Here is a 27,001-nt window from a genome sequence, read left to right as displayed (position 1 = left end):
TGCATCTATGACGGTAGATATTTAAAATTTGAAATTAGACAGAGATGCATCTGCAACAAGCATTGCAAAAATCATGTTTTTCAGGTACTTTTCTCCTAGAATATAACTTACAAATCTAGCTGCTAGCGGTCTGTATGGAGTTCATAAACATAAGTATGTACTTCAGTGTGGGATTGAGTAGGATGGCATATCTTTACCTGTGGGTAAGAACATGCTGTTTCTTCCTGTATCTTTATCTCACCATCCCTATTTCTTAGTCAGGCTGTCTTTTTAAATGTAATTGCTCTTAGTATAGAATTGTGTAGGGTATATAATTTGTTAAGCATCCTCAGGGAAGTATGATGGGGGGATTTCATTTGCGTTTTAAGGGCCTGGCTGATCTGCCCTTTCAAGTCTGAGGTGTACCTTGGGCAGAGACAGCCACGAAAATGCAGGTGGTTAAGAATATTAAAGTAAGAGAATATCTATAGTTTAAATTATTCCCGAATTAGAAAGGTAGGTAAATAGAGGTCTCAGAATCATGTTATTAGATCTGTGTGCCTAGATTCTACTGATCTACTTCATATGTCAGAGTGATTTTGTAAATCTGGCCAATGATGATTTTTTTTGTTGTTCATAAAATCTAGGGTTTTAGGAAGGGTTGTGGAAGCTTGACAGAAGCATTTGCTGTTCCATTATACACTGGTTGAATTCTAGCCCTGTTGTAAACCAATGTCTAGTTAATGGAATTGTGGCTATAATTTCATCAAATTAATAAGTACACAAATGAAGCAAAGGAAAGATAAAGCCTTTGTGAAGGACAAGAACAGTTTCTACTCACCTTACGTGGTAATTGGCAGACACCAACCCCAGCATCAGCATCAACCTCTATCCACCAAGGCCAGAGGTATGGTCAAGTTTATCATATCTTGAGTTGAACACACTGTTCTGTCTCAAAACCCAAACAAAATGAAAAAAAAAAAAAAAAACTCTCATAAAAATAAAAAAAAGGCAATATCTGTGCTTTGTATTATCTACACATTGACTCCTAATCTTTTGGGAAGTGTGCTGTATGTTTCTTTGCCCCAAACCACACAACAAAAAAAGTTAATCTCTTTTTCCCTTGCAAAGTTGTGCTGTTATATACTGAAACCAACTGAAACTTGAGTTTCCTTTGAGTTTCGGGGAAAGATCAGGAGAAGACCCCAGTGGTCACCCGCTGCCATCACAACGGGCATTCAGCAGTTATACACCAATTAAACAATGAGCCCAGGAGTAAAATCTGCATTGCCTTTAAGTGTTGCATGGGGATGGTAGCAGGTGATACATTGATGCCACAGGAGTAAATTAATGTCTTGGCATTTCCACCAGCTCAGAGTAAAGCAGAAGGTCTTTTCCAACCAAAAAGTTGTCAGTCTGACACATGTGTGGTAGTGAATTACCATCAGAAATGTGAAGCACATAACCATGTTAACTGCTTGCTTGCCCCTCTGACAAAGGTTGCTGTTCCCACGGCAAGGACAGCTGAACAACTCATGAAGAGCAGCTTCATGAAATTGAGGAAGGTTTACATTATTAGGCCAGACTTAAACATTTGCATCTCAGAAGCTACTGTACAACCTGTTTGGTTGTCTTGGCTGTACTGTAACCCTTGTCAGAGGTGGCACACACTTCAGTCGTCTGCTTTTAACCTCCTTCTCCCAAGAGTCAGAACTTCGCACAAATTTAGACATAATTGGGTTACAATGGTCAGGAGAAACAGTGTCATCCACGCAGATAAACCCCACATGTACACAGCGTTCTTGGGAATCCTTTCTTGCCACTGGCAGTGGAGAAAGGAAGCAGCAGGGTAAGAAGAAAGTGGCTGAAATGAGTTAAGAGTACTTAATGTGTTGACTACCACTGAAACTCCAATATTATCATTAGTTGTAATCATGCAAAGACTGGAGTACCATTAAACTTATCCTGAAGTCTGTACAGCTGTCCACAATGGCATTTTTAAAATGTGGTAATTTGTATAGAAGACCAGCAGTGAAAAAGCAAATCGGTTAAATGTGACAGAACAGTAATATTGATGAATGTCTACTTTGTTTATTTTCTTTCAGTTTACAAGCTTTGAGGAAGGAAAAGTCCCGAGATGCTGCTCGCTCTCGCCGGGGAAAGGAGAATTTTGAATTCTATGAGTTGGCAAAGTTGTTGCCACTGCCTGCAGCCATTACCAGCCAGCTTGACAAGGCATCCATCATCCGACTTACAATTAGCTATCTGAAAATGAGGGACTTTGCTAATCAAGGTGATCCTCCATGGAACTTGAGAATGGAAGGACCTCCACCTAATACATCAGTCAAAGGTATGGAGTAAATATACTATATAGTATAGAATATGGCAGCCTTTAGTAACCTCTAAATTGAAATTTTTACCATCATCCTTTCTTCTTTCCCTGCATATCAAATCCTTTAAAGGGATACAAATGTGGAAATCTGAGGTCTGCATGAGAAAGACACCATGCGAAGGTGAAATAAACCTCTTATTTTATTTATTTTTTATTTAACAACGAACCTATTGATATAACTATTACAGCTGTAAGTCTTCTGGGTGATGTAGACTAAATTGTTTGCAGTTATTTAGCAATGAATGTGTTGCTTTGGTTTAGTATTTTATATAAGGATGCATTTGAGAGGAGCATGGCATTATTCCTTGATTTGAGGACCTAATCTCTTAATTCTCTGCCTAAACCTTAAGGAAAGAATCATGTATTTCTGAAGTTAGAGAACATCACATCCAAATTTTTAAATCTTCGGGTTAGAGACTAGGATTTTATTTATCATCTTGTAACGCGTATAGAAATTATTTTGACTTGTGAGCCAGTAGGCATCTGGCATTTCAGCCAAAATAGACTGTTTTCAATATTAAACATCCTCTTTTCATGCTCAAACAAGCACTTGGGCAGCAAAATCAATGTTTTAGACATGAGTTGCCACAAAAGTCAGGTAATAGAGGAATCAGACAGTTATTTTAGAGGCTGTGTGCGTGTTGGTCCTGAATAGTGTTTCCAATGACTTGTGCAAACAGAACATTTTTTTGTAATTTATTTTTTTACTCATGCTACTTATGTAGATGAGTGTAATCTTGCTGTCTGATAAGTGTTATAAATTAGGGAGAAGGTTGCATTAACAGAAGTCAAAGTTACAAATACCTGGGAATTGTGGTTGTCCTGGCTTTGACAGCACAGAAAACTACCCTGTTTTGTTTTAGCTACTGATCTCCCGTTTTGGAGGAAACATATTTTGGAAAGAGGCATATGAGATTTGAACACTTCTTTTTTTTTTTTTTTTTTTTTTTTTCCTTTTTTCCTGCACATTATGAAACTTAAACTCTTAATCTACACTGAACTAGATAGACTGTGTATAGCATGAGGCAAAAGAAAAAGCTACCTTTAAGCATGGAGGGAGGAGGGGGAAATAGAATCTTATTTCTCAGCCTACAACTGCCCATGAAGGGTTACTGGTATTGATGGTGCAAAGGGCTTTTACCTGCTCTTCCATTTAAAGTAATATTAGCTAAGGAAAGTTACAATTTTTAGTGGATGGAGATAGACATGGAGGGCAAAAACCAAAGGACTTTCAGGCTAGTGATTTAGTAGTTGGACAGATTTGCATCATTGCATATATTTCATTGATATTATCTGCCACATCATATATAATTTTCATGGAGGAAAAAAAAGGTAATAATTACATCATCCAGAGCATGAGTATAACATGGTTTATCAGGCTTCTGATATAATATGCAAATATTCTGTATTTTTTCAGCATGAGAATTTATTCTCAGGCAATTAAACAGTGTTTCAAGGTGGATGTAAAGTGGACTCTGCTGTACAATCTATGAGCTGTCTGTTAAAATAAATAATTCCTCCCCAAATTCCTGTAGCTAACAGAAATACAGTGCTTCTACAAAATGTCCTGTATTACAGAAAATCTGATCTCTGCAGATCTCTGTGTATTTTTTCAGAGTATCTGGGATCTGTTTTTCATTATCTTCTTGTGGAATAAGAATATATATATATGAACACTGAAGCTTCCTTTTTGTGTAAAGGTTCTAATAAAGAAAAGAATTTTAAGGGAGAATGAAGCCTTGTTCTTAGACAACAGCATAAATAGCCTGGCCTAGATTAACACATTTCTACCCATAAAAAAGCTAAGTAAACATATAATGCCTTTCCACCCTATCTGATAGAATAATCCTTCTCTTCCACCCATCTGGTGATACAGTTCCCATTCCTCTAGGCGTAAGGCGGGGGGGTGCTAGGGAAGGATTTTTGCTTTTTTCTTTTTTCCCCATTTGAGTACTTAGTTTTATACTAACTATGATTGTATTATTTATATGTTAGTATATCGAAATAATGAAAAAGTGTTTCATTGTATAAGAATTCCCCATGAGCAGGTTTAACTGTATAGTGCAGCTATATTTTATCACTTCACCAGTTCTCCTTACATAGAAACCTGTTAACACATTCTGATCAAACATTCATGAAATTACATCAAAAGAAATTCATTTTCATTTATTAAGGTCACTTTTTGCTGCCCTTGAAGAAGTTCATATGGATAAACAAGCTCACATAAATAGCTTGCAGCTTCATGTAAAGTATGGCTGATAATCCTACAATAAAACACTAGACATTATATTTTGTGCGTGCCCAAGCAATCTTCTGAATAGACTTAAAGGTATTTGGAAAATTATATGAGAGGTACTTACGTTGCGTAGGCAAGTGCATTGGTGTTTTGTTTTTTGTTTTTTGTTTTTTTTTTCCCTTCCCCCAAATGTGGTGGTCTGCTTGCTTTAATAATTAAATTTCAAAGCTTAGTTTTGAATTTGTCCTCCAGTACAGTACAGCAATTTAATCATTTTAATTTAGTATTTCAGGAAGGTCCTTTACTCTGCCCTATATTTATCACAGCTTTTCTTAAAAGTCTATAAAGGCTGATGAGTTTGTTTTCTTATGCCTATTGTGTAGCGATCGCTACAAGTTGTGCTTGCAAATGAACACTCAGGTAACTTCATATGATATTTTCAGAGTCAATTACTTCATGGAAATATCTTGAGCAATTGGAAAGTAACAGATAGTTTTCTCCATTATTTTAGAAATATCTGTATTGTTATGATACAGATCAAATCTACAATGAATATTATACATTATTCAAGAAATGACCAGGCATTCTCAGCAGTGTTTCAGCTAAATAACTGATGATTGTAACCTTTAAAGAAATCTCATTGTGGTGACTATTGGTAAATCATTTCTCCATTCATAGTAATCTTTATTTAGAGGCTATCTAGAAACCATTATATCTTTTATTAATCTTAAAAGCACTAGCCAATGATTTGACATTTGCTAAAAATGGATACATTTTCCATTTTCTAATACAGCAGACTTCAGTCAATTTTTTTTTTTGGTACGTTGTCTAAGGCTTTCTGTACGCAGGAAGTATTAGTCCTTGTAAACAAATACATGCACAACTTGCAGCAGATGAGTTTAAAGATTACAGTTCTTAAAGACCAGGGCATGATTCTCATATGGCAGAAAATAATCAAAAAGTTATTTAGAATCAGTAGGAATAAAATTGTTATTCTTTGCATACTATGTACACTATCTCATGAATAGCAATATTATTCCCCTCTGTTTCCAGCCTTCTAAAAGTCTTTGTTTGACTCCCAGTATTTAAGGGTTATGTTCTGAGGACAACAGTAAATGAGCTGCTAATCAATTTTTTGCACTCAAAAGTGAGTTTTCTGAAAGTTCTGATCTGGGAATAGAAGTATTTTTGTAGTATATACTGTGTTCGGCCAGTAAGTGGTGCTTTACGTGGCACGGCACTTGAAGTGCATTCTGATTGCCTGACCCATACCAACATCAAACTCTCCTGAGCACCTTCATGTTTTGGAATATCATTGACTTCAAATGATTTGACTGCACATTTTTTTATATTTTTAGCACAAGCTGTTGCTGAAAGTGTTCAAAGATCCCTCAGCTTTTAATATTCTTTTCCACTATGTCATGGGTGTTTTCACCAAACCATATTTTCTTCCCTTTTTTCAAGTGAAGAGAGGAAGGGAGAGGAGGAGTGTGAGGCACCATGATGTTGTCTGGTGTGTTGAATGTGTTTGGCTGATGTAAAGTCATGCTGTATATTTCCTTTTTGGACAACCTCTGGGACACTGGTACTGACTCGGGACCACCATCACTATAAAAAGAAGGCTCATGAATCTGTCTTGAACAGAGTCCCCAGCATTTGCCATTTCTTTCTTGTGAAACAGCAATTAAACCCAGTAGTCTGTGCCTAATTTGCAAACCCTCGTCCTGGAAATTTGCCATGATTGAATTCAAAATAGTTATTAGATTTCCATTCTTTTTTAGTTGAAGTGAGGTGTTCGTTTCTGTCTTTGGAGATACAAGTGTTTGTGTAAGGCCATGAGTATAATTTCCCGCTGAATGACATGACATATGGAAGCTAGAGTACGTAAGACAACTTTGGGCATGTTTTTTCTTTGAATAAGAAAAGTAATTGTGGGATTACCCACAATCTCAAGTTTTAGGTGAGTTTATCATGAGCTTTTTTTTTTTTTTTAAAAACAAATCTTTACATTTTACATAAGTAAATAATCTCACATCTTCTGCTGTATGGGAAGAGGTGAATGAGATTCTAGCTGGGGAGTGAAATGGACTTCAGTAAATAGTACTGACCGACTGGTAGGTTGCGTGAAGAATTTTTTTTAGTTTAGCCATCTCTACTTTTAGCACCATGTGTTCTGAAATTAGGTAATTTTACACATCTGTGTTCTGGAATTACATATATATATATATGAGTATGAAAAGAAATCAGATGCTGTCAAACGTGTTTGCGGTGGGCTGAAATTTTTCTTACCCAACTTGTTCTTGTCCAATGTAACTAAATAGGACTCTGACATGTTGCTTGCAATAAAGCATTCAATGTTACTTCAGTTCTGCATTGGTCTTAAAATGAGTAAAAAATCTTTTGAAAATCACAAGAAGAAAAAATGTGCTTTAAACCAAAATTACACCTGTTTCCTTCAAACTAGCATGTTTTTCAAATGATCCATTTTCAACATAAAGTATGTAAATATAGGTTGAAAATGAACTTGATGTCTTATCATACTATGGAACTTGGCATTGAGGATATAAGTCCAATGCTTCAAATTTTCTGGGAAAGAAAATAAGCAATAATGATAATTGGAAAGTAGGGTAATTGTTATCCCAAATGTCAAGTGGGATTACTTTCATTAATTTAAATACCTTTTTCCAATAATTTTTATGCTGGATATGTACACATTTTTAAGAGATAAATAAATGGTTCTCTTCTGAATGATCTCATTGTGGAAACCCTTTAAATAACATTACCTCTTGTAAGCATTTTATGTTTTAAACTTGACTTCTGAGTAGGAGATGCAAGATACTGCAGGCTTTTCCCTGCCAAACCACACCAGCCTTCCACTAAGACCAGCCTTCTCTTCTGAACCAGCACACAATTCTGTCTCAGGGAAACCATCTATAGGGGCAAAGATATATAAGAATTATTTTATTTCTGAGTGTGCGTGGCCTAAGACGTTGTTTTTCACTGTTAGACATGAAAAGGTCGATCGGATGAAAACTGTATAATGCAGATGAATTGGCTGTATTGTTTGTTATGAAAAAGGTCTCCAAATCTGTCCATCCCACTTTGCATAGAACTTCTGCTCTTGTGCTGGAGAATTCGTGATAGCCCTGTAATCTATTTTTCCCTGTATTGCAGGTGTTTTTCTTATTCTTATGAGAATCTGAGTCCTATTTATGTAGGCCACTGTAAACTGTTTACCAGTATCAAACACCGATTATAACATAATGTCCATCATAAACCTGTTTGTGTGGCCATAGGGGCAGTGCAGCCATAGGAGTAGGTTGCTTACTCATCGACCTGTTACATAGGTTAGAGAAAAAGACTGTTAGGTGTTGTTCGAATGTAGGAAATGAGTGCTGGAAATCTCAGTCAGTGGTAAAACATTATTGTTCTTTGTGAGAATTATTGATGGTTTTCTAGTACGAAAGATATGGCACCCAAAATGAGGTAGCTCTGTTTGAATCTCATTGAGATAGATAAGATGAATTGAATACTGGACTCAGAGTTGGTGGTTGCCTAGTGACAAGTGATCATGACCTGATTGCTTTCAATCTCTGCAAATGGAGGAAGGTGCCAACCAATGTACTCAGTGCTTTTGAGGGACTAATTGCCTAATGGGAAAACTTATATGTGAAATTGAGTGTGAGGAAAAATTTTGATGGCAAAATTAGAATAGAAGTTGACTAGAACTCTTAAAGAAAAATGTATGAAATGATGGTTTCCTATGCACCTGAAAATTATAAAACTGTATCCTTTTTCAGAATGAAAGTGAAATCAGTAATTTGAAAACTTATGTATGAGTATTTATGTAAAACTTTGGGATTAAAGGGAAACATATAGCAGTTAAGATAAACTGGAATGTCTGAGGTGCAGAAAATTGACAAAGACAAGCAGTGACATTAAGGAAAATTCTATCAGGATTAGAAAAATAAAAGAAAAATTAGTTTTGTATTTATTAGAAATGGGAAGAGTTCTGGCAATGGCATAGGCTCATTAGCAGTGAGGTATAGTAAAACTTCTACTGATGCAGCAAAGTCAGGAGAGCTCGATACAGGTTTCTTTAAGTCCTTGGCTGTACAGAATCAATTTTACTGGTCTTTATAGTTCCGGTTACTGTTAATAGCAGTGTTCATGGAGCATTTGCCATCATAGTCATCAACAGTACAAAAAATTGGGGAGGAGAATTCTGCTTTTAGAGTTCATATCATGTCTTCTTGAACAAAATGGGATTATTATAGCTTGTTTTGGGTTTTGTAGTCTTGTTTGTTCCTCGTTGTTTCTCCCTCAAGCTCCTCATGCAAAAGCATTCTGCTGCTGGAATCCAAATGCTGGAGTCCCAAGTGTGAGGCTCCATGAACTGCCTGCTCTGTGTTTGAGTCATATCCACACGTGATGAATTCTCTCTCTATCTTTTCTGCTGGAGAAACAAGAAATCTTTCTTTTGTGTCTGAATTAAACTTCAAAAGTACTTGAAAAACAAAACGGTATAATTCTTAGATGTGCCAAAAGTAGATCATCCCAACAGAGCAGGGAAACCCCTGACGTCTCAGTATTATCCACTGGCATTGCCTCACTGTGGTTGCCACAGTTCTGTGTTGCTTCTTTGATAGGTTACCTGCCATGGTACAAGGAAGGGACTCTGAAACTCTTGGGCATCATTATCCTGAATCCCAGCTTGCAGTGTTTCTCAGATATTCGAGAACTGTTAAATAAATAGTCTTTTATGTGCTCTTCAGGCAAGGGAAGCGGGTTACCTCTGATATCAGCCTGATACAATTTTCAGCATTATCCATCCTTTGCAGTGCTGGTGTTGTGAAGTTTGCAATACTGAGCTGTCTTTCCACTGGATGTCCCAGCTTCAAGGCAGTTGTAGGCAAAATATTGAGAAAATTCCTCCACTAAAGGGATAAAAGTAAGATTGTGTATTTTTTAAAAAAAATGTCAATAAATGGAAAGTAATTAATATAAAACAAGCCCAGCTTAGTTCTCTGAAATTGCAAGTCCAATTAACTAGGATAGGCATCGTATACTGAAGTATTTTTAAGGCATTTGCCTTACTACTGCGTAATTATGGTTTTAAAATTCTGGAAGAACATTATATTGGCAGAACCAAGCTAAACACATTAACTGTATAACTGATTGATCTTGGAAAGCAAATCAAAGTGAAAGGTACTATTAAGAAAGAGTTTCTGTGCCTTTCTGCAGAATCCACTCTGGGCATGATCATCAATGAACTGGGAGTAAACATGGCATAAGTGCTGATTTAAAATTTGCAAATTACAATTATGTTTGGATCATAGACAATGATCTGTGCAGCTTAGTAAATCAAACCTCCTAAAATTTATTTATTTCACTATAATGAAATGGAAAACTATATTTGTTATTGTTTTATTCATTTTTATCTTTGTTGTCGTAAATTCCTGGCTACTGGTTGTTCCTTTGCAGTTAATTTTGTTACAAGACTTTGTAAGGTTTTGGTTTTCTTGTGATGCAGAAGAAGAACAATGGGAAAAGCGTTTCAAGTTCAGCTGTCCTTTTTTTGCATGTCCTTTTTTTTGCATAAAAAGAACCAACCTGATCCTTGCAGTTCTGCTAGCAGAAATGATAGAATGATTTAGTTTCTCATGGTGCTTTATTTGTATCATAAAATGTTCTATCCATCACTTCTGTGGAGACACAAAACATTTACTGCTGGTAACAAATTAATACTCTTTCTAAAATGTTGTCAATCAGATGTCAGTCCCTGGAAGAGTTGTTTAATGCTAGAACTCCACCTTACAACTTAACAATTAAATAGGAAAGCAACCAAACAGTACGTTTTTAAGAACAAGGAAATAGAACAGATGACTTTAATGTCTTTTCTCTTACTCCCAGCCACTACTGTACTTTCATTCTATTACACTGCAATTCATCTTCCTTTGTCTCTTCTTGTGCTGTTATAGTGACTTGGTCATTTTTGCATTTTCATTATGTTCTTTTAATACAATTTATTTTTCTTAGCCATTCATTTTTTTGAGTCCTTAGCTGGAACACAGAATATGCATAATGTTGTCTTCTGGTACTCAGCTTCCAATGTTGACTCTCTCCTTTTTGTATTCCTGTATTTTTCTCTATGTGTTTGCATTCTCAATGCAGTCTTGGTAATGAGAACAACCTGATGAAAAAGAATACTATTTAAAAGAAACCAAAAAAGTTTTAAACTTTTCACTTCTTTCTTCCTTCAATGTGCCTGTCTTTCTGTGCACAGTAATCCTTGCTGTGTCATTCAAAATTCACTCCTGAGTTGAGAGTATACTTTCCTCATTCCAGCTAAAAGATGGTGGGTGCTGTCATTATAATTCATGGCTGAGAACATTGACAGTGTTGGCTGAGTGGGTTTTGACAAGAGTATGGGCTTCAGGAGAGGTAAATGTGTCAGGAGGAGAATAATATCAACATTTGCATGGGCTCCAACTTTGGCGATGACGGTAGAATAAGTCAGGGAAAACTTTGAAATTAAAACCAAGTTAATTTCTTGTCATTATAAAGTTATACAGATTGTCATCCAGTAAAGATTTCTATGTAAAAGTCCATGCCACAACAGTCCACTTTTCCAAACCCTTAATAAAATGTTTCCATATGATTTTTACATTCATTTTTTATGTTGCATGGGTTAGCTCCAGGTGATCTTTTTTAGAAGCATGAATATCTTAAATTATATGTTCTGTCTACATAACTTTTTCAAATAATGCACATGATGGGGTTAGCCAATTACAGATGTGCAATAAATCCGGTGTGCCAAAAGCGCTTGTTCTGCTTTTTGCTTTTAGTAATCAGAAACAGACAAAAAGTAATCACTGCTGTAGTTTTTGATATGTAAAATGAAAAAAGGCTGTTGCTATCTGTAGATTGCAATATCTGATGGAACTTTTGTTTATCTTTTTATTTGTCCGTTTTGGAACAGAAGAAAAGTGTCTTTGCTATGAAGAGTGTTTTGGACAGAGCCTCAGTAAAGCTTGATATTGTAATACTTCATTTTGCAAATGAAAACGGTTGAGGAACTGGATCTTGTGGTTGGATTTAACAGTTTCAGTATAGCCATCATACCTTAGTCTCCTCGGCTGAGCAGAGAATGTGAGGACATACATAAAGTCCTGCTAAATTTAACAGAGTTTAGCCTTTGTTTCTTCTATTAATGTAGCTTACTAGTTTTCCAGATCATCTGAACTTCTAGTGTATGTCTCCAATTGAATGACTGCTTCTTTTAGACTTTGTTGAGCCCATTGCAGGGATAATAAATGCATCTGTATGAAGAGGTGAAGAAATAGATTAACCAACTGATAATGAATGTAGCACAGACCTTAAAAACAACCAAAGGAAAGAAAAAGAAAACCAGACAGGGAGCCATGTCCTTAATTGGTATGTAGACATGAGGGAATAAAGCGGCATAAATGAATGGGCTTTTAAAATATTTGTTTTACCAAGAGTTACATCACTCCATATTACAAGTCAAAAGTTATGACTCAAAGAAAATATTTTGTCTGAAGTGAAAGAAAACACACAAACATTTTTTTTAAAATTAAAAAAGTAAATCTATCTTTCCCATCTCATGTGTTTGCAGTTATATATTTATTAGTGTTTTCCAAAGTCACTGTCTAAATATTTGAAGTAAATAATAGTCAAAGCCCTGGAAGTGAAGTTTGAAGTATATGGATTTAATAATAATTCTTATTTTGATGTAATAGTTATATTGGTACCTGTGGTCAACAGAGCGAGATTTAGATACTGAAGGTAGACTCAGCAATTTAAAAACCAAAGTGCAGTGATTTTATATCTATATAATATGCAAGTATAACCACAGGCTGACCAAAGTTTGACCACAATATCAACGCAGCTTAATTTCTGCAACCGTTCTCTTTGAAGCCAGAGGAAGGAAATCGAGTTTCCACCAAATCCCTATGCTCTTGTGGTCTCCCATTTCAATCAGGGATATAGAGTAGAATACAATGAATCCATAGTAAAGACTTTCCCAGGACATTAGGGAGATCAGTAAAAACTGTTTTCATTAGCTGTCTGTAATTAAAGAACACCCTTCATAGAGAGCTTACAATTTCGAGAACATGTAAGCCTCTACAACTATCTGAGATGGTGAGCAAAATAAGAATCTCCATACCGTTGGGAACTTAGGTGTTGTTTTAAAATATCGAGCTCCCTTAAGAAATATCTTTTCTGTTTATTTGCTAGCTTTTAAGCCAAGAAGAATATTTTTATTTTTAAAACCTTTGAAATTAGTCATACTGTGATTCCTGTTCCTAAGGAAGGAAAGGCAAATCCCTAATAAACTACTTAACTCCAGTTGTGCCGTAGTCGTCCTCATAGCTGGAGCTGTTTGAAAACTCTTACCTTAATTTCAGTGCTTGAGCACATCACTCCCTATAATTCTTACTCAGAGTTAGCTGAGTGCATCTGCACAAGCATGTGTGTGTTGTCACTTTGTGTTCTACTTGTATCATATAAAAATTGGTTTTGCTTTCCTTTGCATGGGGTGGTACCACATGAAAGTACAAATGTCTTATTTCATCATCTGGAAAGCCATTAAATGCATATTCATAATCATAAATGGAAGAGGCAGAAATATTTTTATTCCTGTGTTTATACATACAGACAACTCCCAAACATTACCTGTAGCAAGCAGAATAATATTGTTGTTACCTCACTTCAGATTTTACGGAAAAACGCAATTGCGTAAAGGTTTACGAAAAATCAGGAGCTGTGTTTTTGTTTGCTTTTTTTAAGTACATATGACATTTCCACAACTATCAGAGCAACTCTACATTTATATATCCCCTTTCAAATTTGAATTGCTGTGTATGCCAGCTGTTTCTCATCCTCTTGATAAAGCAGAACAGTGCTGATAATGCTAATAGAGAAATTGAGGCATATACAGATTTAGGGCTAGCTTTTCAAAAGAGCACAGCACCCCAACTGGGGCCAGATTTCAAAAGATCTCTGATCCTATTCAGCAACAAAATAAATAGCCAGATTTTCAAAAGATTTCAGCACTTTGGTAATCTGATCATAAGAAGCAGCTGCTGAGCACATTTGCAGAGCCAGCCAAGAGTGACTTGTTCAGTATCACATGAGAAGTGTGTGACAGAGCAGGGAATACAGCCCTCCTCCCATGTCCCAGGACTAAGAGTCCAGTTCATAAGCAACAACCCTATCTTCATGTCTTTTGCAAGAATACTGTATTTAATGAGCTTTTCATTAGGAAATTTAACCCACGTCTGTGAGGAGATAGTTTTCAGAATACTGTTAAGACTTACACTCAGGGTAGATAATGAAGCAATCAAACAGGAATATTGCTAATCCATTTTATATTGAATCTCTGTGTTATATTGTCTTAATTAGGTGTATCTTATAAAAAGTCCCTTCAGTTTTTTCTAAATATTTCATAGTCTATTGTCAATCTTTTAAGTGTCACAAGAAAAAAAAAATCAGAGTAACTAGGTATTCTAAAAAAACCTACAGAAGCCTGTAGCAAGTATATTGTATGGCAAATCCAGGTGTGATTTTCTGTAGGCTTCCACTCTCGTACAGCATTCTGAGGGTTATTTTTGTCTACATTTTGAATTTTTCTTTCTGTCCCATCCTAGAGATGAACAAATGAGGGTGTTTAGTTTTATTTTTCTGAAGATAAACGTTTTGGTTGGTTGTTTAATACTTTAGCACACCATTTTCTCTTTACCCTTATATGTCAGGCTGTTTCTGCTTATTTTGTGCATAAATGTTGGTACTTGCTCTTCTCATCCTGCTCTCTGTAGTTTTTCTCTCTGTGCTCTTTTTTTTCTCTGCTGTTCTTTTGCTCCAGCATCTGATCCTGGAGACTTAAAGGGCAAGTTTTGTTTCACAAATACTGCTAAGGAACTGAGAGGAAAATTAACAGCTCACCTAACCTCATCATACATTTTGCTTTTGTAATTGGATTCTTCAACAGCCTCTATGAGGCTGTTGATTCTCCAACAACCTCATTAAACATAAAGAAACTGTATTTTTCATACAGACAGCTATGTTGAGAGGCCATTTGGCAGCCTTGACACTAAAAGCTCTAACGTTTTACAAGGTCTGTGTATTGACTCACCCATCACTAGCTTGGAGTTAGCCCAACAGATGTTCCTTGGGTAGAAGCATCAGGCAAAGATAGTGCTCAAACAGCTTTCCTGCATGTGCCTACTGGCACCTTTGATGTAATTTGGTCTCCGGCAGTGATGATGCCAGACAGTGAACATGGCTTGGGATGATCTTTTTAGATGCCCATATCTGTCCTGAAGGGGTTCTTATTTTGCCTGTCAGACAAGAAGATGAATTTTGGAAACTGCCTCCATCTAGTCTGAAGTGAACTGCACATGAAGGATAGAAATGATGGTCACGAGATGTTTGGTCCTTGAAGCGCCAAGCACTTGTAGAACTGTTTTGTTGAGGTACAATGTTGAGCAGCTGTAATAAACCTCCAGTCTGACTTCTTGCAGACCCCAGACAGAGAACTTCATCCGGTATTTTCTACATCTGTCTGAGATACAGGTTTATCTCTTTAGAAAGTATCTAATGTTGATGTAAGCATTTAAATGATAAAGAATCAACTACATCCCTGGGCAGATTGTTCCAACAGTTAATTACTGTCACTGTGAAAAAAGTGTGCCTCATTTGTAGTCTTATTTCAGCTTCAGCTTCCAAACACTGGATCTTGTTATGCCTTTTTTACTAGATTAATGAGCTGCCTACTGTCAGAAATCTCTTCCACATGTAGGTATTGTGATCCTCTTAACCTTCTTTTCAGTAACTAAATAAATTGAGCTTTCTTAGTCTTTCACTATAGGGAATGACTTTCAGAAGTCTAATCACTCTTGTAGTTCTTACTTGAGTCCTATCCAATTTTCTAACATATTTTCAGAATGGAGGAAACCACAGCTGAACACAATATTTCAGTAACAGTGTCATAAAAACCTAAAGTAAAAATAAGTAAAAATTGCAGTATCTATTCCCGTGTGATATTTTCTGGTTTGTCCCAGTGACATAGATTTGATACGCATTTTGGTGTAATATGATGGTTTTGTTTGGGTTTTTTTTTTTTTTTTTTTTTTTTTTTTTTAACTTTGGGAATTAGCATGAATTTTTCTCTCATTATGGTGGTTCTGGATTCCTTTTGTTGATAAGGATTGAAAAGTATCAAGAAAGAGGTAAATTCTCAAGAATAATTGTGAATGCTGAAGGTTACCCTTGGTTTGTATTTTGTTTCAATGGCATAAGTATTTCAGTAGGAATAGGCTGTGGTAGAGAGAACTGAACTTAGAGAGCAGGCACCACAAGGTGAAATTGGAGAAGTAATCTTTTGGAGAAAATGGCTTTCACAGTTAGGATATTGAACAGGCCAGGATAGGCACAAGTGCAATGTTAGCTTACCTATAGAATTTGGAACATCTCTGGAAACAAACATCTGTCCAGGGTTGTCTGATGCCGCCTTCTAGTCTGATACCCATCTTACTCAAGCAACTTGCGTTTGCATGTCAGATATCCGTTTCATATTTGGAGAAGAGAAACCAGAGCACAGCCAAACTAAGTGAGCTTAGGAGATCCTTCCTAAGCATGCGCAAAAGGTTCCCTTCCACCCAGACCTGCCTCAAAGTCACCTCTATGCACGCACATGTGTGCAATCACACCCCAGTACTGTGGTGCACAGACGTTACAGCTCTGCGGGGAAAAGGAACTCATTTTCTAAGACAGCATATTAACTGGCGCCAGAATTGGTATGGAAATAGGAAGAAAATAACTCCCGCTGAATCCAGACTTCCCTTGGTTCAAAATTAGAGTTAAGTGGACTCAGACTATCTGCATGATTTGAGTTCAGCTGTCTCCAGTATTTCCAAGTAATGGAAAGAGACGTAAGCCTTGTCTTCAAGAAAAAGTGGCTTCTTCAGAGTGAGGTAGTTTCTTCACAAGCATAAACGAAGCTGCAGATTTTGCCGATGACTTCCTTCAGTTTGAGTTCTCTAAGTAACAGCCAAAGGTTTCAAGCTCTCAGCCATTTACCCCTGTGAATTGCTTTAGGAGAAAGATATTTTACTTTCTTTTTGATCCCATACAAAAGCTGTCTCCTCAGACTTCTAGGTCAATTCCTTTAACTTTCCAAAAATGCAGTTACATTCAGTTAACTTTCCTAGGCCAGCCAGCAGTCTTTGGTCAGCTCAAGGGAAACCGTGCTTCAGTCCTCACTTCAGAGGCTTGGGATTTTGTCTGTCTTCAGAAATTTGGGACAATTAACTTCACTTCTGTGCTTCATTAAAGGAAGTGATATCAGAACTTTAGGTCTTGCTTCTCTTGTTTGGAAGTGAGTAAGAAACCCCTTGGATCTGAAACAGTGTCACTCACCGCTGCCCTGCCTGGCAGCAGGCTGCTGGGAGGAGATCAGGTGTACTCGTACGGGCAGACTGAAGAGAGACTCTGCTCTCTCTCTCTCTCTCTCTGTTACTTTCGCTCCTCATCTTACATTACCCAAATGACAATTTTTCAATTTACCATACCCATATTTGCCCTGATTTCTTCCCCAAAACTCTTTACTAGGGTTGTGTTACTCAGAACACTAGCCAGCATTTAAGAACGATTTGGCCTCTTTGCACACACTGCTGGTTATGAGTTATGCAATGATAAATTGGATATTTATCCAAGGATAAATTGGATAACTGCGGTCGCTTGCATGACTTGTCTGCAGAACTTTTAAAACACTCTTTTTTTAAAAGGGAAACCTAAATATTAATGCATAATTTTTGAGAGGAAAATAAGTCAGGTTACAGATTATTTCTGTTATTAATAGAGTTCTTTGTGTACGTATAAATATATTTTAGTAAGTTGCAATAGAGTAGTAAGAAAGTTGAAATCATGTGAATCCATCTGTAATATATTTTATGTTTCTAACAATTTCATTTTAATGCCTCTGTTTAGTTTCATACTGATCACTTATACTGACAAAAAGAAAGAAGAGAAAACAAGGAACCTGTCATCAATCATTCATTTAATCAAGTAGCAAAAGTAGATAAATAAACATACAGAGTTAATTATTCTTCTGTATGTAATGATTGACAATAATGTTAATTTATTCCCTTTTTTAACCTTTGACTGTCAGTATAGTTGGGATTAATAGGCACTGACAAAATGAGAAGAAATAAATTTCTGGTAGCCACTGAATGTTGCTAGTGTTGGAGTGTTTTCCCCTGAAACTTCTCCCTGAAGATGTATCAGATCTATGTCATGTGTTATTTTTCACACTTTTTTGTGCCATGTTTCATGCCATTTTGGTGATTGCTATTAGTTTACAGACATATGGCCAGGAATATTTTATGAATGAAGAGGTTTCTGGAATGTACAATATTACTTCTTCACATTTATATGAGAATCGTAATTTGAAGATCTTAAAATACTTTGCACATGTTATTGCAGAGTGTATTCAAAAGCTAGCAAAAAAGTCAGTGTTACAGCTAATAACTTATGTTATCTGCTCCATCCGTCAGACAGCATTTCTTCCACAGTGAATCCTCTATTCCCCCTTTGCAATGTTTTACTGGGTCCATCCGAAGCGAAGAGGGGATTTTCAGGCCCTTTGACTTACAGGTGCAGAATTCCCAAAGCCCCACTCACCGTTAGGAGCGCAGGAAGGTTAGCTCAACCCCCTCTGCTGGCTTTTCATCACCAAATTGTGTCCCTGTTTATAAACAGGCTCCTAAATAGATTCCAGTTAATCAGTTATCCAGCTTCTAAAATATCTTTCTGTAATTATATTCCCGTAGATTAGTAATAGTTGTCCTGAACAATATGTGAAGAGGATATTTTGCACCTTTTCTTGAAATACTGTGTAGCATGTCATTCAAGTAAGCGGAAGGCATGATGTATGGCATGATTTTCATTGAGTTTGAATGGTGCATCAATGCACAAAATACTTCAGTTCTTCTGTTACAAATAATTTGGTTTTATTGAGGTATGTTTCCCACAGTATTTCAAGAAAAGCACTGAAAAAGCTATGCATGTGAATCTACGTGTTCTGGTAACTGGAGCTCAAAACTTCTGAGGCATGAATGCATAAATTTGGATTTCACAGATTTTGTGTTTGGATTTCTGGGGTTTGTTTTTTGTTTGGTTTTTTTTCACCTGAAAGAGTGATGTAGTTGCATATAGTCAGATAATCTCCCAACTGGCTATATGTTTGTAGAGCTTCAAAAATAGACATTATTTCTTCTACTCAAAAGTTATGTGCAATATGGTTCCTTTGTATTTCTTTTTAAGGAACAAAGGGAGACAGAGAAGGTAATGATATTTGTCAATACACGGGTTTTCATATACTAAGAATAAAAACCCAACAAAAAAAACACCCCAAAACACTCCAAAACCAAGAGAAACACTCAAAAACCAACAGAAAAACTCAAAAAAAACCCTTTTGAAATTTTGAAAAGTTCTGCCATCGTAAAAGAGGAAACACAAAAAGATTCATAAAAGATGAAAGGTGGCTGTTGGCATGGTGTGTAGGCATCAGTCCTTCAAAGATATACTTCGTGGTTTTGTTTGAGATTTCCTGACAGACCTGTGTCCCCAGGGACAGATACCCTTGCCATTTTGTGGCCTTCAGAGAGACCGTGGTTCTGCTGGACTACAGCAGGTCAAGCCAAGGCGGGAGCTGGGCGGGCTGCGGTGGGGGGTGCAGCCACCACCGAGCTTTGCATTGTGTTGATGGCACAGCCTTGCTGGCAACCCTGTGTAAGTGGAGTCGACCACCTTCCTGTAGGAGGAATAAGGTTGAGAGGCCCACAGAAGCAATTTATAGACCTTATTAGTGAGAGTGGAGGTGGAGCAGTCTGTAACTGTTAATATGTAAGGAGCAATAGGTAAGAACAGTTAATAAGCGCTGGAGGAATAATAAGTAACAACTGCTGACATTGCGTGAGTCTTGACTCTGAGGATCTTCCTGTCCCATACTCTGTAGGTGGCTGTGGGTAAAGCTTTATTTTTATTTTTCAGGCTTTGTTTAAGGGTCTACAATTTTATTCTGTGGGAAACCAATGCATTTTCTGACTCTGGTCATATTGAATGCTATATATACACTAAAAAATATTCGAAACTAAGATATTTTTCAATAAAAAGAGTAGCAAAAAATGTTTAGAATTATTTTATTCTCCTCATTGATTCACTGAGACAGAAATGTAAGACACTTTAGCTGTGTCACAGAACGTAAAATAGAGGACATGACTGAAAAAATCCTTAAAAGCAATCTGCCTAAATTTTTCCTCTGCAGCAGAGTATCTCCTCTACCCCTTCACCAGGCTGAGCACAATCTTGCCCTTTGTGTATGATAGCTTTATGTTTGTCAGCAGCTGTTTTCTCCTAGCTAAGCTTGGCAAAAGATAGGGAATAAGACTAAAAGGACAATATTATTCTGCTTTCTGGTAGGAAGGAGGGAACTGCAAATATGTGTTGTCCCATTGCTGATGTCCTGTTCTGAGCATTTGCGCTGGTGTCCTCCGGTCTCACCGCTGCTGAGGGAAGGTGGTTCTGCTGGAGCGGGTCGGCATCCGCAGTGGCTGACTGACATGGTAGCAGAACCTTTTATGGGAATTTTCATAGAATCATAGAATGCTTTGGGTTGGAAGGGACCTTTAGAGGTCATCTAGTCCAACCCCCCTGCAGTGAGCAGGGACACCGCTAACTAGATCAGGTTCCTCAGAGCCCCGTCCAACCTGGTCTTGAATGTTTCCAGGGATGGGGCCTCCACTGCCTCTCTGGGCAACCTGTTCCAGTGTTTCACCACCCTCATTGTAAAGAATTTCTTCCTTATATCCAGTCTAAACCTACCCTGCTTCTGTTTAAAACCATTACCCCTTGCCCTGTCCCACCTGTCCCTGCTAAAAAGATTTTCCCCATCTTTCCTATAGGCTCCCTTTAAGTACTGAAATTTTCTTCTCATCATGATTATTATTTTAAACGAGACATGATCTAGAAAATAAGGCACTTCTTGCTCACTGAGGAAATTATGCTTATTTTAAGAATTGAATGTAGATTTCTCATTCTGATTTGACTATTACATTGCTAGCTTTTACAAACTCAAAATTAACATCATATTTCAAACAATAAATTTTTAAAAAACAAAAATTTTTTAAAATAACATTTGTAAGAGAGTAATGTAAGAATTCTAGCCAATATCTAATTTTGCTGGATTATAACATCTTTAAGACAAATTGTTGGATTTAAACACGTATGTTATACCAAAACACATTTTATTTTTAGGATTCAGAAAATTAAATGGTCAAGGATGTAGAATATTTTGCTATATTATGTCTAAATATGTTGACACTATATTGATAGGTAGTTCTAGGTTTGGTGACTTTGTAGCTAGTTGCCAGACTAAAAAATCTTGTAACAATAATGATCAAATTACAATATTGGCAAATCTGAATTTTCAGCTCAGTACCTGAATACTTCTTTAAACAAAAAGCTATTTTTTTTCCATGTTTGGAACAGATATTGGTGTCAATAATAGACTGAAATATTATTTAATGGAAATTTTTATTTCCAATTTAGATTTTCCAGACTTTCCTGTCTTATACAGCATTTACTAAGTATTTGAATTATATTTTTCTTTGTATTTTACTGGGCAGCTTATGTACTCAAAGCATCACCTAAGTACCAATAACACATTCTTGACTGAATAATGATGTATGTTGAATGATACTTTTTTTGTCTTATAAATGGATGGCAATTTACACAGCTGTGGATGTGGGATGTTTCAATCCCAGACCATGTTGTAAGAAAAATTGAATGACAGTGAGCAAAACAGCAGTAATTATAAAACTAATTACTAAATGCTGATGATGCCCATAGGCTTTGCATAACTAAAATTAGAAAAGGAAATTGCTTTCGGCTTCAGAGAGGCAACATGCTAGTTATTTCACTGTTTCAGTCAAAATGGAACATGGTGTATAAAGTTCAATCAGGAAAAAAAACCACATTAGTTTATGCACATCATTTTTTATACAGAAATGTTAAAGAATTCATCCTTTTTGTCTTTTAATACAAACATATCTGTAACATAAATCGAGAAAAGTGACATGAAACTACTTGTTGAACATCTTTCTGTATAGCTTTACAAGGCGTAATTTACCATTGAATTACTTTAGCTTTGCTGTTTATCAAAAAACTTACATGAATATAAAAAAGGAAGTGTTTCCTATCACCTAGGCCCATATAAAATAAATATTTGGGATAAAAAACCAGGAGACTGGATTTCAAAATTCCCTCAGCTGAGTTCCAGCTCCTATTATATGTATTGTGGGCAGTTATGGGGACCATATGAATTTGTGTTTTCCCAGGGATAGAATCGCTAGAATGAATCTTAATGACTACTTTGAATATAGTATATTTTTATATTTTATGTTCGTGCTTATATTTCATATACATTAATGCATTCCTGTGTTTAGATACATGAATGCATAAAATACTTAAAGGGAGCTTACATATATTAAGAGACAAATTTAACGTGCCTTATATAGGAGTGCAATATATATTTCAGTGTGGGGTGGGTTTTTTTAATACTGCATTTATACTTTTTCCTGCAGAAAATGAGAATCTTATGCATTCTTAGTACATTTCTTTAAAAATTTATTTAGAAAAAAGGATTAAAACATTGATCAGCTCATGAGCTAAAAAAGCATTAGTGATGTGAAGACAAAGCAGCGACAATTCGGGAAGCACACAAGGATTACCGCTTGCAAGACAGCTTAACATTTAGAATCTATGCTGTTGATTCATACAAAATTACATGGACATTATGGGATTTATCCTCTGAATTCAGGGGTGGGTTTTGGAGGTTTTTTTTAATTTCCAATTTTTCTTTCACTTTTTTTATCTGAGCTAGGAAATACTTATATTTGTCCTATGTGATAGCACCTTCTCAAAGGTTTGAAAGGAACGCTTGTTGCGTTCTCGTCCATCAGTGTATGTCAAATGAATAAACCCCACCAAGTTTGAATATGTGTTTTTAACTTCCAAGTAGCTGAAATACATCTAGATTTTACAGCTCTTGATAATGGAATCTAAAAATGAAAAATACTAATTCTGTAATCGGAATTATTTTTAGGATTGTATATCTTATTAAATTTTCGGGGCAGGTTGGTAAGTACACAGTAAGCCTTAGGAACATCTTTATTTAAATATTCATAGGGAAGCATATCTTAAGTGTAGGAGAGTCATAAAATACATTTCAATATACAAACATTACAGTAAGTCTTTTTTTTTTATGTGGGCCATGGAATTATTTTTCATTTAGTATGTCCTGGTAAATTTGTACTAAGGCAGATGATCCAAAATAGAGGTGCCACGTATTAACATAGGCAATAAAAAGAGAGTGTGTTTGCCACATCTGATTTTGTAGAATCAAACTCTGCAATCCTCACTTTGATAAAGTCCCTCTGTTTAAACGCAAATTTCTGCTCAGTTCTCAGGAGCGGACTGTAACTATTCTCATGCACTGTTTATATGTATAACATATATAGTTCCAATCCAGATTTGTAAAAAAAGACTCAAAGTGGTCTTGAAGACGTAAAGAACTAAAACTTGTCTCTGTTCTCATGGATTTTAGCATTAATGGCAGTAGCGTGATTAGTAGCATTATTTCTAAGTTTCAGTTCTGATTTCATCAAAACCGTGAAGTGATGCTAGTGAATGGGATTGTCTTTAAGATGCATTCAAAAAAGCAAATAAAATCCTTCCTATAAGGAGGACACCATTTTCTCAAAGGTTTCTGTTATGTTACACTTTAGCAATCTCTGTCTTTATTGTGTGAAAAGAAACAATTTATTTTCAGTACTTGAAGGATACAGAATGTCTGACTGACTGCCGTCATAGCCTGTTGTTTTTAACATAAACATTACAGCTGTGTTTGCTTTGAAATATTTGGCCATTTTCCAGTAAATCTGTGCTGGAACACTAAATTATCACCTCATGCCCTTCTCCATCATAAGAAAGTGCTTTTGTCAATAAAACATTGCTGCTGTTTTTTCCTACTTTTTATTTCTGCATATTCAAGAACTTTGTTTTATTTTGTTTTGTTTATTGTCATTTAAAAGCTCTAAGCAGTGAATGTCCCGAACAGGTAACCTAACAGGCATACAGAAATACTGATGAAAGTCCATCCTTAGTATATTAAATTAAAACATTTATACTTGGCCCTATTTTTGGTGAATGTTTCCAAGGTCTTTAAGTTTTTAGGAATTTAAACTCTCTGGCTATTCCACCATTTTCTTGACAGACATGAAGAGACTTGTATCTTTGTAGTCTTCTTCCTTGCTCACCCTTTCACAGCTATCCCACTGTATCATGTGAACTTTCAGGGTGTATCTACATCATTAAAACAAAAGGTAATTAAAATGGATGAAAATAGCAAAGCCAGCATAATCCCAGTTTTCACAAGTGCAAGTAAGTAGGTGAGACTTACAGTACTGACCCTCAGTTATTTCCTAAGTTACTTTTTTCTACAACTATTTCAAATTTATCTCCTCAACTCAGCATAGTCAGTGTTGTATGCAGAAGAAATGGGGCTGGTATTTAATAATCATGTATCTCCCTGTTAATGCTGGTAACTGAAATTCAACATACCACATACTGCACCAGGTTGAATGTTTTTCTTGTGTATTTATGTGAGGCTAGAGGAGTTACTGTATGTTCTACCTTTCTTCCAGTGTTCTTGAAGGAGGGTTTTTTTTTTTCCATAAGCTAGCTGTCTTTTTCTAAAGTTGAAGGGTTTTCCTAGTCAATTTTTTCAAAAACCTTTCTAGTTCTCTGTGCTGCTTTTTGATTCTTTCAAATACTTTCCCGTATCATAAATAACAAATCTCCTCAATTAAGAAAAAGATTTAAACATGTGCTTAACTTTAGGCATGTAAGCAGTTCCATTGATTTAAACAAGATTATTCATTTGCTTTGAGTTAGTAATCTATTTAAGCGTCTTGCTGAACTTGAGTCATAGCAAAAAGAGTGGATCTAACATTAGGACAAAAATTACTTTCCCCAGCTTATTATCTTTTCAGTCTTTCTTTGTGTTTGTAATCCTTTATCAATTTATCAGTCTGTTTGACAGGCTTATATCTTAGACCATTTGTATTCTATTTTTCAAGAGTCTTTTTGTGAAATGCTAGATCTGTTGGTTTCCTGAAGTCTGTTCTGCATTACATTTATTGCATTCTCTACACGGTGTTTTTAAGAACTTACAAGATTGATTTTAACCACATGCATTTAGATTGCAGAATTTGGTTTGAAATCATTGCAAAGACAACCAAAGCCCTTGTGAGTTAAATCTCCGAGATGTTATCATTGTATGATAAATTTAGCTGATTTCTGCCTGTTCTGCATTATTGGCACAAGGGAGTACATCAAAGGTGTTTAGCACAAATAAACTATGTAGTTATCTTAGAAAAGAAGCCTCTGTTTCTACCCAACAAGATCGAGTCCACTTTCTCTATGATCAGAGTATTACAAAGCTAGCAAAGAATAATTTATATCAGAGGTTCTGTGATGGAATGAAATGGAGCTCTTTTGAAGTATGATCTCTGAAAGCACAGCATGAAGCTCAAATAAAGTGAAGGACATTCGCTATTACAAGTAATGTCCTTAATAATCTTGTTAGTCTAGTCTCCCTCTGTACGAGACAAATGGAACATTATTGGCTTATGGGCTGTAGTAAATAATTTAGTTTCCAATATTCAGGCTGCTTTGACAGTAAATTAAAATGACATGAAAGGGGCTTGTTGAATAAAGAAAGTATCCAATCAAATTTAATTGGCATGACTAAGGCAGTAGAAATATGTTTTATAATTAAACCATGTTGTCTTGGAGCTTTATAAGCATGTATGAATCAAAATGTCAAAAATTATTCTTTGATACTGTGCATTTAAAACTTTGCATGGTGAATAGTTTTCTTAAACAAGGTTCTAGGCATGCATATTGATTCAACATGAAAATAGTTTTAAGGCTTTAAATAAGTCTGGTTTTAGCATTTATCTACTGATCCGAGGATTTTCTGTAAAAGATTAAAATAATTTTGCAGTCCTCTCATACTTAAAAATCTGGCTTTTGTACCAGCTTTCTACGATCCAGCCTTTTACTGGGGTATAAACTCTGCAGTTTTTCACCTGTTGTTATAATGCTGGTTGCTAATGATAATAGTGTAATAGGTGAAAGCGTAAAAGAAGGAAACTCACAGGAAGAAGTAAAAAAGGGAGGAAGAAATAGGTGGCAAATTAATAAATAGCTTTCTTTTACTAAAGCATTTCTTTAAATGTTTCTTATTTTAGTCAAGCAATTTTAGAGTTCACGTATATTAACCAAGTATTATCAAATATTCATTGTTGAGTTCTTATTTTCTCAACTCTCTGCCAATGTAGTTTCAGAAAATGTATATTGAGTGTGTATTTTCCTTAATTGCATAGAGGGAAAACATTTCTGTGGTTCCAAGGACTGTACCTTTAGAAATTTGCACATTTCCAATCATTTTTTTATTCTTATGTACAAAACCCCGTAGTATATAATACTGAGTTATTTACACATCCACTTCTTTCTCTAAAAAGAGAATATACAGATTCTCTGCTCATTTTTTTTTTTTTTTAAAGAGATATTTTGCTAGAAAAATTTACCTATGAAAAAGTCTCCTAAATTAACCTTGTCTTTTGGAAATTACGGACAGATGAGTTCCCTCCCATGTTAAGAATGTTATTTAAGTTACTACAGTCTACTGATGCACTTGCATAAATGGATGCTAGGATTCTAAAATTGATTAAACTCTAAAACACAAGAGGAAAGTACATAGACGCAGAAGTAGAAATGAACAGCAGAATTCAACTTTTGTTTATAACCTTGGCCATACGAGTACCTTGGACTCAAGTGTGACATCCTGCAGTGCCAGATGCTCTGGCTTCCAAGATAACTCGAGCTCATAAAACCTGTGTTACATATACTATGAAAAAACCTTGAAAATCTTGTCAGCCTCAGCTAGCCTCATCTTTTTCAGGAAAAAAATGTTTTTCTTTGATCGGTGTAGTAACTGGATGTCCAATTGCTTGTCCTATATCCCGTTCCATTGATAGATAAGTGGGTGAATATTTCCAGCTTTTAGATGAATGAACTCCAGGTGAAAGGAGGTAAATAAAGGCTTTAGCTGGTCTGGTTCAACAGCTGGAAGCCTCATTCCCCCAAAAGGAGAATTGAGAGTTGAATGGGAAGTCTGCCTTAAATTTCTACTCATGACAATTCTGCACCTGTCTTCTCAGCATTGTGTTCCTTTGAACTTT

General features: G+C 35.9%; 1 protein-coding gene across 1 annotated transcript in view; it reads left to right on the top strand.

The window, feature by feature from the left end:
* NPAS3 (neuronal PAS domain protein 3) overlaps positions 1-27,001 on the top strand; it is a 542,703-nt gene that overhangs the window by 107,339 nt on the left and 408,363 nt on the right. Inside the window, exon 3 of the mRNA XM_009646696.2 lies at positions 2,085-2,329. Within this exon, the coding sequence (XP_009644991.2) occupies positions 2,085-2,329 (245 nt within the window). The remainder of the gene's footprint in view (positions 1-2,084; positions 2,330-27,001) is intronic.

This window comes from Egretta garzetta, unplaced genomic scaffold, assembly GCF_000687185.1.
Source record: "Egretta garzetta isolate BGI_Z169 unplaced genomic scaffold, ASM68718v1 scaffold79, whole genome shotgun sequence".
NCBI lineage: Eukaryota > Metazoa > Chordata > Aves > Pelecaniformes > Ardeidae > Egretta > Egretta garzetta.
The sequence above is the reverse complement of the archived record's forward strand: the minus strand, read 5'-3'. Positions and strand labels throughout refer to the sequence as shown.